This window comes from Lonchura striata, chromosome 1A (assembly GCF_050655825.1).
Source record: "Lonchura striata isolate lonStrDom1 chromosome 1A, ASM5065582v1, whole genome shotgun sequence".
Taxonomy (NCBI): Eukaryota; Metazoa; Chordata; class Aves; order Passeriformes; family Estrildidae; genus Lonchura; species Lonchura striata.
In genome coordinates, this window is record NC_140741.1 from 47,453,102 (window position 1) to 47,467,081 (window position 13,980).

A 13,980-nucleotide genomic window follows, 5' to 3' on the forward strand; every position below is an offset into this window, starting at 1 on the left:
AAAATTAATTTCACCCTTACATTCAGCTTAGCTGGATGTGCCCTCCTCACCTGGATATTGTGAGGAATGGCATAGAAAAGGAGATCCAGGACTCTTGTGAATGTCAGAGAAGAGATGACATGTTTTCATGTTTAAAGTGATTCATCTAATTTGTACAGTATACAATTATATACCATACAAAAAGGCATGGGATGGGATGGGATGGGATGGGATGGGATGGGATGGGATGGGATGGGATGGGATGGGATGGGATGGGATGGGATGGGATGGGATGGGATGGGATGGAAAAAATGGCTTTGTAGAGGCTGATTTTTATTATATTATTCTCAAATATTATTATCACAGTAACAGAACAAAGTGAGGAATATTCAGCAGTTTATCTTAAGCACCCTGTAGAAATTGCACAGACTTACACTGGGAAGGGAAAAGTCAGGTCAATATGAGAAACTTATTTTTTAAATTTCTTTCAATGGTTAGATAATTGTGGTAGTGCTGTTGAATCTCTACAATGTGTAGTGTCAGGTTTAACATGAGAGGTTTCAAGATTCTTTAAAAAAATCCAATTTCCTGGAATATTCCAGGAAATAAGGATATTTTGGAGGAAAAAAAAAAGAAGAAGAAAAAGAAAAACAACTAAACAGTTAAACAAACAAACAAGAGACCAAGTCATCAAACTACTGAAATGAGAACATACAAATACATTTTGTTGGCAGTGACAGCTGCTACTCCATCTCTGCACTGCTATTCCTCCACGACTTTTCTGCTACCCTACACTAGGATGAGAAGAACCCAGGAAATTGTGTGACTGAGCAAAACCTCCCCACAAAACTCTTACTGTTTTGAGCCAAATTTAATGTGATAACTTCAGGAATGCCGGGGACAGCAGAGCACAGGGTTGGGTACACACAGCTAAAGCAGGTTGGATTTGAGAAAAATTATTTCTTTTGGATACAGTTGACATATTTTTGTTACCATGGAATCATAGAGCAGGGTGTAGAAGGACTGTAGATTTTTCAGTTAATAATCTAATAGTTTCTAACCAGTCTTTGTTTTAAATTCAAGAAATAGTGTATTAATTTGCTCAGGAGTAGTGGGGAAGCACACTGTCTCTCTGCCAATGACTAATGAAACATAAACCCTTCTGTTAGGCTTTTCATTTTTCCTTCTCTTCTCTTCTTCTCTTCTCTTCTCTTCTCTTCTCTTCTCTTCTCTTCTCTTCTCTTCTCTTCTCTTCTCTTCTCTTCTCTTCTCTTCTCTTCTCTTCTCTTCTCTTCTCTTCTCTTCTCTCTTTCTAATTTTTTTCTTTTTTTTTCTTTTTTAAATTTTTTTTGTTTGGTTGGGTTTTTTTGTTCTTTTGTTTGGTTTTTTTTTTTTTGAATGGGACTTGCTGCACCTGGCTGTGTATCTGCAAAGGAGAGTTAGTCTACTTTAATACCTCAGAAAGAACATGAGCACAGAAGGACACATTGTCTATCTTAAATGCTTACTGAGACTTCTCATGTTTAGTCCTTGAACTGGAGAAATCCTGCAGGAGGAATTTCCCTTGCATTTCCCATGCATATACATGTCTGTGATGAATATAAACAAGAACGCTGTTTTCTCTAAAATCAGTTTGAGTCTCCAGGATCACAGTTACGTGCTATGGCTGTCAAATGTGGATATGAATGAAAGTATCTTGAACAACAGGAGACAGCTGAGCCCAGGGAGTAGGAGTAGCTGCAACACATACAGCTAAATTGTATAACTTACTGCAACTAAACTTCAGGAGTGATGTGGTGCAATTTCTGGATTTTATGGATTCAGTCAATGCTCAGGGAGTAGTTTGAAGTCTTAAACTGGCAGGAATGTGAAGAAAAATCTGCCCCATTCCCAGTCAGTTCAGTCAGTTTCCCCCCAGAAAATTTGCATGGTAGAGCCCTGAGAATTTGGAAACCTGTGAAACCTGCCCAAATTGTCCCATTCTTCCAGCTTATAGCACTTGCAGAGAGCCCCACCGACAGCCTGAGGTCCATCTGGGCTCTGTAACTTTGACATGCAGAGAAATTGGACAGTGTTTTTCATCTTAGGTCAGAGTAACAACCAATTTCAAATAATCAGTGCCTTTCCACAAGCAAAATTATATTTTCTCAAGCAGATACAAGAAAAACTTGAGAATTTTAGACTCTTCTACAGTGTTTCTTTAAAAATATGGAGGAAACTAAATATGTTTTATTTGTCTGGGCAGGACCGATCTTTGTGAAAATGTAGAACAAAATTAGAATTTTTCTTTTCAGATAGATGATGGTGAATAAATATGAAAACACACTTTTAAAAAGTATCTATTTATTTATTTAAAATTCAAATTTCAAAAAATCTCTATTGAAAAATCCAAACTTTTTAATAATATTCCAGTGCAAAGATATAGTCCTTGAGATAAAAACTTCCAAACTATTACCTCCAAATAAATTAAATTACAACAGATACATTTGAATGGTTCCGTAAAAAAAAAAAAAAAAAAAAAAAGAGAAATTTTTAAAATCTGAGAGTTTAAGTTAAGTCAGTGCAATACAGTTAGTCACATTCTCCTGAGATATTAAGTAGACTGCCGTCCTGGTAACTTCAGTGCATAATAATAATAATAATAATAATAATAATAGTAACCAGCAATTAACCATTAGTCCTCTAGTTCAGAAATTTTCTTCAACATTTGCTTATCTTTAAACATGTCTACTTGCTTGATTTGGATTTAGATATGTTTAGTAGTAAGCAGACATAAATATGTTTTTCCTGAATAGAGTAGCTTCCTCATATCGGTGCTAGTATATCCATGCCAAATAGATGAGACTAATCTCATAACATAATCTCTCAAGACAGCACCAGATGGAAAGCTGGGTACCATTATAACGTAACTTCAAGATTTCCATATGGAACCTGGGTAAACATTGTCTCATTCTCTGTTTTCAGGTCAACAGCATATAACAAACAGACAGGATTTTAAGACAAAGTAATTTCTTGTATTATATTAGGGAGTATAAATACTTTGATTAGTATTTCTTTATAAATAATTACTTAAGACACTTAAATATTAATAAATAAATGTATAAAAAAATCAATAGAAAGATTGAAATAAAAAAATCTTGTCCCAACAAGATTTGCACAGTAGCTCAGTACAGAAGATCATAAGATGGCATTAGCATTTGCATAGCCTCTGAAACTGGCTTCTTTTTCTTTTGTAAGAACTTGAGGTATCCCCCAGTTTTTGTAAGACACTGAACAGCTCATTTACAGCCTTGCGCTGAACTTTCAAGTCACTCATCTGTAATAAGCAAGAAACAAATGGAACAAAAGTCATGCCAAGAGCTATAATTGTTTACTGACCACAGTACATGGGCTACCCTGCTACAAGAGTAAAACAAATGGACATCTGCTATTTTCAATTCCCTACTACCTAACTCCCCTAGTAAAGAGCAACTGTTTACACAAATTTTTGTTTTCCACTTTCTGTACTACTTTGCAACCTGCCACAGACCAGCCACGCTCTGTGAAGCAGAGCTGCCCTGCAGTTAAACGCAGTGCCTGCACTGGGGCATTGTCTGCAGACCTCTGAGGAAGTCAGTGGTTTGTGCCACTGGCACGAGCACCAAGTGCTCCCACAGCCACAGAGCATTCCATAGCCAGGCACAACTTTCCCAACCAATTTCTATACCACAAAGGGCTGTGTCAGTGGCAGCTCTGGTGTACAGACTGTATGACAGCACTGTCAGCACCTTTGTGCCAGATTGCAGCAAGACTCAGCACTACCCCTCACTGTAGACCCTGCAGCTGGAAATATTTGGTTTTTCAGCATGAACTGAGCTGCACAAGGATTATCATTTAGATTACTGAAGCATTATCAGCTTAAATCACATTCAAATCACAACTGGAAAATATAAAGACACAAGCTTTGGAGTAAAAGGAAGAGCCTTACCTGAAGATTTATCAGGTCCTTGAGATCTTCTATCTTCTTTGAGCCATCAGAAAGGCTTTCTTTCAGAGTACTGAGCTCCTCAGCTATGTTTCTGACATGAGCCTTTGAACTGTCAGTGTTTTCAAACATTTTCAAGTACATGGAAACAATCTGACTCAGGATAATTCTTTTTTCATTTCTCTGTTGAAAAATACAATAAAAAAGAAAGGTTTGTGAGTGCCCGTCAGCAGGGAAAGGAAGGAAGGAAGATAAAACACAGCATACAGAGGTTCTCTGCTGCTTGAAACAAAATGATAAAGAAGATGTTGCCACTCATCTCCTGGGCTTGACTATATCTCTAGGTCTGTTCACAGTGCAGTATAAAGTTTTGTTATTGGGATTTTTGTCTCATTTCAAAGCTACCAAAAGAACTCTGCTCCTGTTCATTCTACTGCAGCTAATTATGCTGGTTCTGGGAGCTGCTTTGTACCAAAAAAGCGCCCAAGATGCTTCATCATATCTGGTTTTGACTCACCTCTGTCCAACTTGACAGCCTTTCTGTAAAAATAGGTCCACCATCAGCTACATCGGAATGACTTGAGTTCTGCAAAAAAGAACAAGCATATCTATTACATAAACAATATTTATCACAAGGCAAATTTGTGTTCTTTATTCAAATGAGCATCAAAATTCAGATTTTTGCTCATCTAGGCTATACCTATCCCAATGCTTTCACTTCTCTAACCAGCAAGTCCTGTTGCTTGGCTGTCTGGTATCAGAAATGGTATTAGTCCTCTTTTCAATGTCTTCTCCTGCTGCAACTCATCTGAATAGAGATGTTTAGCACATCTATTTTCCCAAATGCTCCTTGTAATTTTTGCCATTGACAGATGAAAATAAAGCTCATAAGCACAGCAACAGGCTAGAAAATCTGATCTTGGTATGATTTCTGGTAAGTCAAAGTCCAGCAGTTTGTAATCTGTGACCCTAAATTCATAAAGTCTCAGCAAAATGTCATATGAAACAAGAATGAGCTTGTTTTAGTATGAAACTATAATTTGCAGAACTGGAGAATATCCCAGTAGCCCACACTCAGGTATGGGGATATGCAAGATTAGTGGGCTACTGAGAGGCTCACAGGGATGGAGTTTAACCATCAGATGCTGGCAATGGGTTCTAGGAAAAAAAGAGCAATACAACTCTCCTACCAAGGAAAGACAAACTGCATCATTTCCTCTTCTGTGTGTCTTTTTTTTTCCTTTTTGTATACAACACTGACTATTTCCTTCTTTTGTCTGCTCAGTAATTTAAACACAGTGAGTACAAAGAGAAAACTTGCAGTCTGACAGGAGCCTCCCAGGCTGATTGGTTCCCCATGATGAGCACACTAACAAACTGGTTTTTTTCCTGCTTCTGAAAGGTGGGGAGCACCTGCTATGGAGCAAAGTTTTAATGTCAGTGCAAAAAGCTCACCATAGCTCAGTATCTCTTCCACAGAGTTATGTATATTCTAGTAAGACTCTCCCTGATGTATGCTAATCACAAATTTAAGACATAATGCCACTTCTACAGCCAGTTTCCTGCAAACACTGAAGTATCGCACTAGTCTTTACCACTTCAGGGTGGTTCTCTGACCACTGAATTTCAACTGTCATTTGCACAAAGTTATGACAAAATCATGGAAAAGTCAGAGCTGAAAAAAAGAGAAGACTGTTGCAGTTGTTTCATTGCATTTAGAGGGGAAAAACCCCAATAAAAATATATTTAAAATAAAAGTTTTTACTTAAAAGTGACTTTATTATTGATCTTCTGTCTCTGTGACCAATCCCTGCTGAATTCAGCTGTGTACTGCTTTAATGCCTCCCAGATAAAGATTGGTGAATTAACATTACAGTTATCAAGTTACCAAAATTCTATTTGACAAGAAAGAATACCCTGCCAGATTACATTCCCATGCCAGATCATAGTCACACATGTGAAGTAAAATGACTGGAAGATGCAAAAGAATAAGAAGTAATCACCTTTGAGTAACACACTACTACAACTCAAAATAAGTAGCAAATGCATTTGTTAAAGCAAAAGTTAATCTCCATTTTTTTTATATTGCTAATTATTAATAAATCTCCCATTGACATTGCTAACATAAAATTTAAAAAGTCAGTAAATTGCACATAGTCAGAACTGAATAAAGATTAATATATTCACCATAAATTGCATTAAGATTTCTTGTTACAAAGTGTTCCATATAATAAAAGCTGAATTGAGCTAGAAGAAGCTATTGTGAAAGAAAGAACATCCTTAAAATAAATGCAAGTTACTACAATAACTATGACTATTGAAAAACTGAATCAGGTAAATGAAAGAACTTAGTAAAAAAAAATTATCCATATACTTGTTAAAAAAAGGTATGATCAAAAATTATTTCCATGATTACCCTCTGTTGGTACATATTGAGTATGTCAAGTAGTGATCAAGTTTGGACTAGATGTAAAGCACAAGCAGCAAGAGAAGAGAAATGCAGTAGAAGACTGTACTTACAAAATCAGCTTTCAGTTTGTCTATATCATTTTGAAGTTGAAGAAGATTCAATCTGTTTTCAACATGTCCAAAAGAAATCATGATGACAGACAGAACAAACAAGCTGTAGGTTTGGAAAGCCATTTTCTTTATGATGGTTGTGTTAAACTGCTCAGATCAATTCTGGGAGAGCAGGTCCAAGAGCAAAGAGCTTCAGCTTCTAATAGTTAAATCTATTAGAAGCAAGTAGACTACTGAACTTCATCATCCTGTCAGTGGTATTTATACCTGGTCTTGAATTTTTTTTATTTCATCATCACAGGCTGTGTATATTTAGACAAGATAGTGTTAGATAAGAACCCTTTGGTTTTTGGCTAATCAGGGAATCCCTCGAAAGCGTCTTTGTTAAATCATGGTCCTGGAAAAATTTTCAGTGGTTCATCGATGGGTAACGTTTACGTGGCAGACTATGAAGTTTCATTTACACGTGGTTGGGGAAAAGGGGGAAATTACGGTACTGGTCGAGGAATATGCATTGTGGCTCAACCCTATTCTTACACACCATCTGAAAAGAAATCTTATCTTGTGGTTAAAGGGTCAGTGCAACAGTCAACTCATTTCTGGTATTCTTTTAAAGTAACCTGTGTTTGCCATGGCATTCTATACAGACACATAGAGATTTAAACGTTCCTTCTGCTGCTATCCTTTGTGAAACACACTCCTTTCTATGGTCTCAAGTGCACTTCTGTTTCTTTTGCATTCTTCACTTCCAGATTCAGAATAGGACAAACAAGGTTCCAGCGTGAATGCAATGATGTATCACATTAAATTCCTCTATGCTTGTCTACTGTCTGTGGGAGCAGAGTATTTAGTACTTAAGACACTCATTTCTGCTTGGCAATGATTAAAAATTCTCCACCTGCCATTTCACTTGCACTAATGTGTGTAGAATGTGAAAAGAGAGGACACAGATGAAAACAATCCCCATTGAAGAAGACAGACAGGGAGGTCTCTGAGTGCATACAGAACCCTGAAAAAATTCCATTGAGGATAGCTGGGGAAAGTATTTTGTATAGGAACTAAACTCTGCTTGATGGCTATAATGGGAAAAGAGCTTGTTCTGAGGAGTCTTATGAAGAAATCAGATAATTGTAGACTGCAGTACATTAATGGAGGATAGGTAGGAGCCTACAAGGGAAAGAAATAAAGAAGGGGCCCATAGGGAAAGGAAAATAGAAAGAATCAGGAAGAGGGTACTTGTGGGCTCAGTTCACACAGGCTGCAATGGAAGATGTCTGTAGTTCATCAGAAACAGATGAAAATTAAAGTGGTTCCAAACAGGTAAGATTAGAACTCTCCATGTCAGCCCCACATGACTCTTTGGATATTCCTTGAAAGAAACTTTCCCTTTTCCCAGAATCTCCTTCCATCTCAGCTAATGACCACTAATGCCATCAAATCTTTTTTATTTGCTTATTGAAAGAGGATGTCCATCTGTGGAATAGACCTAGACTACTACTAACAGGGAAATTATCATTTTTCAGGAAGAAGAACCAAATTTCACCAACAATGGTAGGCCCAAAAGCTGCATGCAAAAATTCCCTGGGAACAGCAGTATAGACAGATGGGACACATCTCACAACAAACATGGTACTGCACAACAATTCATGCTCTAATCTGCTTGAGGTGGTAACATTATGCAATTCACATCTTTGTTTTTGTTTAAGAAGTTAAAACTGATTAAGTAATAACGTAATTGCTGGAAGTGTTGACATGAAGGCAAGGTAATAGTGCTATTCAAAGCACTGTAAACAAATGGCAAAGTTAACATGCCCACCCATGGCGGAGAGGTTAGACTAAGTGATCTTCAAAAGTCCTTTCCAACTCAAACCATTTTTATTCTGTGTTTCTGTGCCAAAAATTACAATCATAGAGTCATTTTGCTTGGAAAACTAAGGTCATTGAGTGCAACCTCTAACCTAGCACTACTGAGTCCACCACTAAACCACGTTCCCAAATACCATATTCACATGCCTTTTAATGGAGGTCTCATCAAAATTCAAAGTGGACTCAGAATTCAAAGTGAATTCACAAATGCCAGCACCCTGAAAATCCTGTTGATTGAAACATCTGGTTTGCTATGCCAAGCAAGCACAAGGAGATGGTATGGCTCAGATAAATGTAGCCTTATATACACAGGAAGATCAATATTTTACAAGATGGGAACACCTGCTGAGGTTCATTGACGGACCATGAGTCAACAGAGCAATTCTTTGGCAAAGTTTTAGAGAAGACATGTGAAGTGGGAGAATGAAAATTATTCCTTTTACCTATGGCACTCTTTATGCAATCAAAGACACACATCTGGAAGAGCGACTGAGTCATGAAGCCCAGATTTTGCCATTACACATCCTAATTTGAACAGAGCTTTTGGGCTGAATTACCTAGAGAGAAAAGAAGACCTGAAAGAAGGAAGTTTGGGAAAGATTCTTTACTCAACCAGCTCAGTCTTCCTAATACATTAAGAATAAGTCACAATGCAGTTGAACACAACTAAAATCTGTAATTTTCCAGCCAAGCAGATGTAATTCCAAGAGGTGAACAATTAAGTCAGGAATACTGCCTTCTACAGAGAACTATTCACCCAGAATGACTGTGCTGGGTTAGGCTGCCCTGTTAAACTTGTCAGACACACATCTCATCCACAGCAAGCTGTGCCCCTCAGATGATCTCCCTTTGGTCTCACATTACAATTACTCTTCTAAGAATAGCCAGAGGATAAAGTATCAGAAAAAAAGGATTTTGCCAACTCACATTTTGTTGATACTTATACTTGTTATAGTTTTGGTGAGTTACTTGGCTAATTTGATCACTAAATCCCCTCACCATTCAGAAAGGCCGCTTGCCAAGCATCCAATTTTGTAGGTAAGAAAAAAGAAGCACAGAGCAATGGGATGATTAATGATCATTCAGCCTCTGTGAAAAGCAAATCTAGGAACACAAACAGGGTCTTCTAGTCCCATTGTAGTGCTTTGCCCACAATGCAGTGCTACAAGTATTTTATCATAGACCGAGGCAAGAAATTAAGCAAAAAGCAAAGAAAAAAGCCATGACACCTGTCTCTGTCATGGTATCTTCTGAGTGCAGGTCTGAATTAGGTACACTCTCCTGCCTGGAGAGGCTAGAATCCAACATTTTACTAATCTCCACATTCAAATTATCACACAAAATGGTGAATGTTCTGTGGTAAATAATCAGCTGCACTGAAATGTATTTTAATACAGAACTATAGCATCAAAACAGTATCATGTCTCCAAATCATTTTGAAATTAGGCAATGGCCTACAGCAGGTCGTTAGAACATGAGGGTCCTCTGTCTCCTCCAGCCCTGTTTTGCTTCCCATTCTGCCCAAAATTGATGAACCAGATCACCACTGTCCAGTGTATGTCTTGCTGCTCAAGAACTGTGAATAGTCAGGTTTGTGAGGAAGACTCAGATTCAGATGGCTCCCCTGCACTGCCTGCCCTGAGAACCAACATCATTACAAGCAATGCAGGAAATATCCTGAAAAGCACTTTCTGAGACACCTAAGAGCACGCAATTTTTTATCTGTGTTCTTTAGCAGATATCTGGGGAGTGCATACTGGTTGGACTGAACCCTCAACACTAACACAAGCTCGGTGTCCGAACACTTGTCCTAATCTATTTGAAAGAGATGTCAGAATAGGATTGAAAAATCTTGTGCTGCATAGAATTGGTCTTCTGTGAGACTCCATAGTCACAGCTGGATTATCATCTGGTCCAAACGCAGAAGGAAATTAAACCAAGACATTTTTTCATTTTGCTGACTGGAAGTCATCTGACTCTTCATGCAAAGCAGAGGTTTCACACCCTTCTGTTCATACAACACGTTACACCAAATACCCGAAGATGCCCTTGCATAGTCATGTTAGATTTCACTATGACCCCTGATTACAGATTTTTACCTTTCATTTTTTGTTTTATGCATACTCCTCAGAGTGCTGAGTGGTTTAGTGAGCAACTGCCCATGCCAGTTCAGCAGATCTCTGCCTGACTTTCATTTCACTAAAACACAGTGGCTTTCTCTATTGTCACTGCCCCAGGAAAGCAGCTCATAGTTGGAAAACCCTCTCTGAGCTGTCGTTCTGACCTTCTATCACACTTCACCTCTCAGCCTTCCTTTCTTACAAAGAAGCAGAAATAATTCCTTTGTTTCCTCCTTCACAGTGCTGGGGCGGTGAAGTGGGGGTTGTCACACTTGAGGGTGTTAAGTGATTAAACTTTGCCTACACATTGTACCAGTGCTATGTAATTACTAAACATTGTTATTCATGTTGCTATGATCTGCAACGTAGATGTCTTGATAATCAGGCTTCATGACTAAGGAGGGCTTAAGGGAACTTACAAGAAATTGGGAGAGGGACTTTTTACAAGGGCATGCAGTGATAGGACAGGGGGAATGGCTTCAGACTGTCAGAAGGAAGGGGATTATTTGGCATTAGGAAGAAGTTCCTTACTGTGAAGGTGGTGAGACAACGGAACATCACACAGAGATGTAGTAGGTTCCCTGTTCCTGGAAGTGTTCAAGGCCAAGTTGGATAGGGCTGTGAGCAACCTGGTCTTGTGGAAGGTTCCCTGCCCATGTAGCTGGAACTACATGATCTTTAAAGTCTCTTCCAACCCAAACCGTTCTATGATCCTACAAATTTGCAGCTGACCCTTACAAACGTATTGCAACACTGTCATCTTCCCCTCTAAAAAAACCCAAAACTAATAAAAAAAACCAAAAAAACCCCCAAAAAACCCCCAGAACTCCCAAACCAATAAACAAAATAACAATCAAATGAAATAAAAATCAAAACCAAAATAAAAATCAAAACAAAAAAATAAAATGAAAAGAACTGACCCACCACTCTCCTACAGATAAGGATATGCCTATACATCATGGAGGATATAACTGGCTACTCCTTCTGACCACTGGATCTCTGTGGTTTAGAGGATGTTTCCAGTGATCAGTGACGTTGGCACAAATCATCTACTTTGTTTTATATGATGTCTTGAGAGGCTACCTATAACAGAGGCTAGACAAGTTAAAGGAATATAGTAGGTATTTATTAAAAAGGCCTTCAAAGGATGCACCTTGGGCAGTACAAGAGCCTGGCCATGGCTACAACCAAGATGGATGATAGGTTATGAGTTTTTACACTTCTATAAGTTTTGGTCCATTTACATATTGGGGCTAATTGCCCAATTACAGCTTCAGGTTATGAAGTCCCATCTTTTCAGTTTGCTCTTCTCAATTAATTGTTGTTTATGCTTTTGGGGTCTGAAGCTGCAACGGTGTCCTTTTTTCTCAAGCTTGAAAATGATTGTTTTGTCTAACTAAACTGTGAAGAGATCTTGCTAACGCTTTATAGGAAGTTCAGAATTATATATTAATGCAGTACAGAATCTGGAAAATATGAAAGCTAAAACTTAAGGCATCAATAAGACTCTGAAAACTCAAAATTAACTATTTTACATTATTCTAAACAAAATTTCAGCCCATTCCAGGAACACTTTGGAGTACTGGAAGAGAGAGTTGCAAAATTATTTTGTACAATCTGAAATATGACACAAGGAAGGCCCTTTGGCCTCCATCACATACTGCTTTATGCATGCAAATGCAAACAGGAAAAAGCATATTATTGATCCCTCTTTCCTCTGAAAAAATTCTCACACACATTAGCTGTTGAATCTTCTGAAGGGAGGGAAGGAAAAAGAAACTTACAGTCGATGGTGTTAGACATCTAGAGAGACAGACGTCTGAATAGATAATGAGCTGACGGGTACAGTTAAGATTAGAGTTTAAGTTCAAAATCATTAAAATCTTGGTATGTTGGCTCACACAAGACACCTGTTTCATACTTTCCTTCAGTATTTAATTTGGTAAACCTATGCAGGAATTCCCCACCAAACCCTAATGATTCCTTTCTGAATTAGCAACAGGAAATAATTACCCCTCATTGTGTGAGTACTCATCTGTCCTGTAAGTAAAAGTTTAAGCTTTTGCTTTGCCCAGGAAGAAGAAGATAACCAGGAATAACTGTTCTGGGCTGGCCTTTCTCACACAGTATGGTGGACTTTATGGAAATTCTTACTGTATCACTATCAGCTCTGTATTGTCTAAGCACTCCAGTAATAACACAATATAAATATTCAGGACACATGTTAAAATAATTTTCTGGAGATGATAAATATTTTCCTGAGAACATCTGTCCTCGTTTATAGATGTTCATGTCCCTGTTTCTAAAATCAGCATAATTCTGTCTTCATTCTCTTTTCCTTGAAAGACTGTTGAACTGATGTATGTGAGGAATTCTGTGCCTGGAAGGAGAGACCTAAAACACACATTTTCTCATTGCTAATTCTGCATGGACTGAAATATGCAGTGGATATCAAAGTTTTCTTCTTGTTTCTTGCGCCATATTTCAACCTGGTATAAACTGGAATTACAGCTTTCCACAGTCTGCAAGTATAAATTATTTAGAAACTATAAGGCACTCGTGAGAGCTAACCATGAGAAAGTCAGGTGAAATTCCTAAGTACTCTTTTTCTTGTATTAAAATATGGAACAAAATTGTGGCAATGTAACAGTGATGGACAAACGTGGTGTGCATTTTTACTCTGTATTCCTACTGTCTGGAATATTTACACATATCCAAATTCTGATTTAAATCTATTGCCTATAAAAAAAGAATAAAATTCTAAACATTATTCAATTTTAGTTTCAGTCCATATCAATGGGAAAGCATCAAAACTGGTGGCACAGCAGCAGTCTAAATGGTGGCTTGTGTAAAACCTCCTGTGCTACAACCATGGAGTGTCTACAGGTTTTTTTTACACAAAATCTTCTATTATCACCCTATCTTCTTCATTCTTCCAAGAGGAATAAAACATTTGAAACTTTTCTGCTTTCAGCACCGTGATACCTTTTAGAGGTACTTCCCATTATGAGCATTATATAATGTGTATTACAGTATTTGTTTCCACTTTAAAGCACCAGCTTCCTGTTTTACATGATTTCATGAATCTTGGGATATATTTTAGAGTTTTGGGGTTGGGGTTTTCTTTCCAATCACTTTTTAATCAGTATGGTTGCAGGGAAAGGACAGAAAACATGAACTTCTAAAAGCAGAATAAAGCAAATAGGAAAACATATTATTTAAAGACAATTGTTTCAAAAAGGTTTTTCTGAATATTTTTAGATACTTTTGCCTAGGCTTTTTTGACACAAGCACCAACAACATTCATATTGTTGATTTTTAATGTTAGGCAGGCAATGGTGTCTATCCCATGCTAACAGTGCAACATACTGATTTCAGATAAGGCATTTTGTGCCTTGGTGGATGTGAAGCATTCTGCAGAATAAAGACATATTTTATTAAACCAGCTCTCCCCAAAGTGGTCTTCCAAGGTTTTTTAATTCTTCTGCTCCTTCCAGCTTGGGATATTCTGTGATTCTGTGATGCTCTAAG

At 37.8% G+C, this 13,980-nt stretch overlaps 1 protein-coding gene across 1 annotated transcript; it reads right to left on the bottom strand.

Moving 5' to 3' along the window:
* Positions 1-1,164: 1,164 nt before the first annotated feature.
* Positions 1,165-6,672, bottom strand: IFNG (interferon gamma). The gene is made up of 4 exons (XM_021547392.4): positions 6,464-6,672; positions 4,461-4,529; positions 3,947-4,126; positions 1,165-3,295 (listed from the first exon to the last, which is right to left on the bottom strand). Exons 1-4 carry the CDS (start codon positions 6,584-6,586, stop codon positions 3,170-3,172), a joined length of 498 nt encoding a protein of 165 aa, XP_021403067.1. The 5' UTR covers positions 6,587-6,672; the 3' UTR covers positions 1,165-3,169.
* Positions 6,673-13,980: the final 7,308 nt, after the last annotated feature.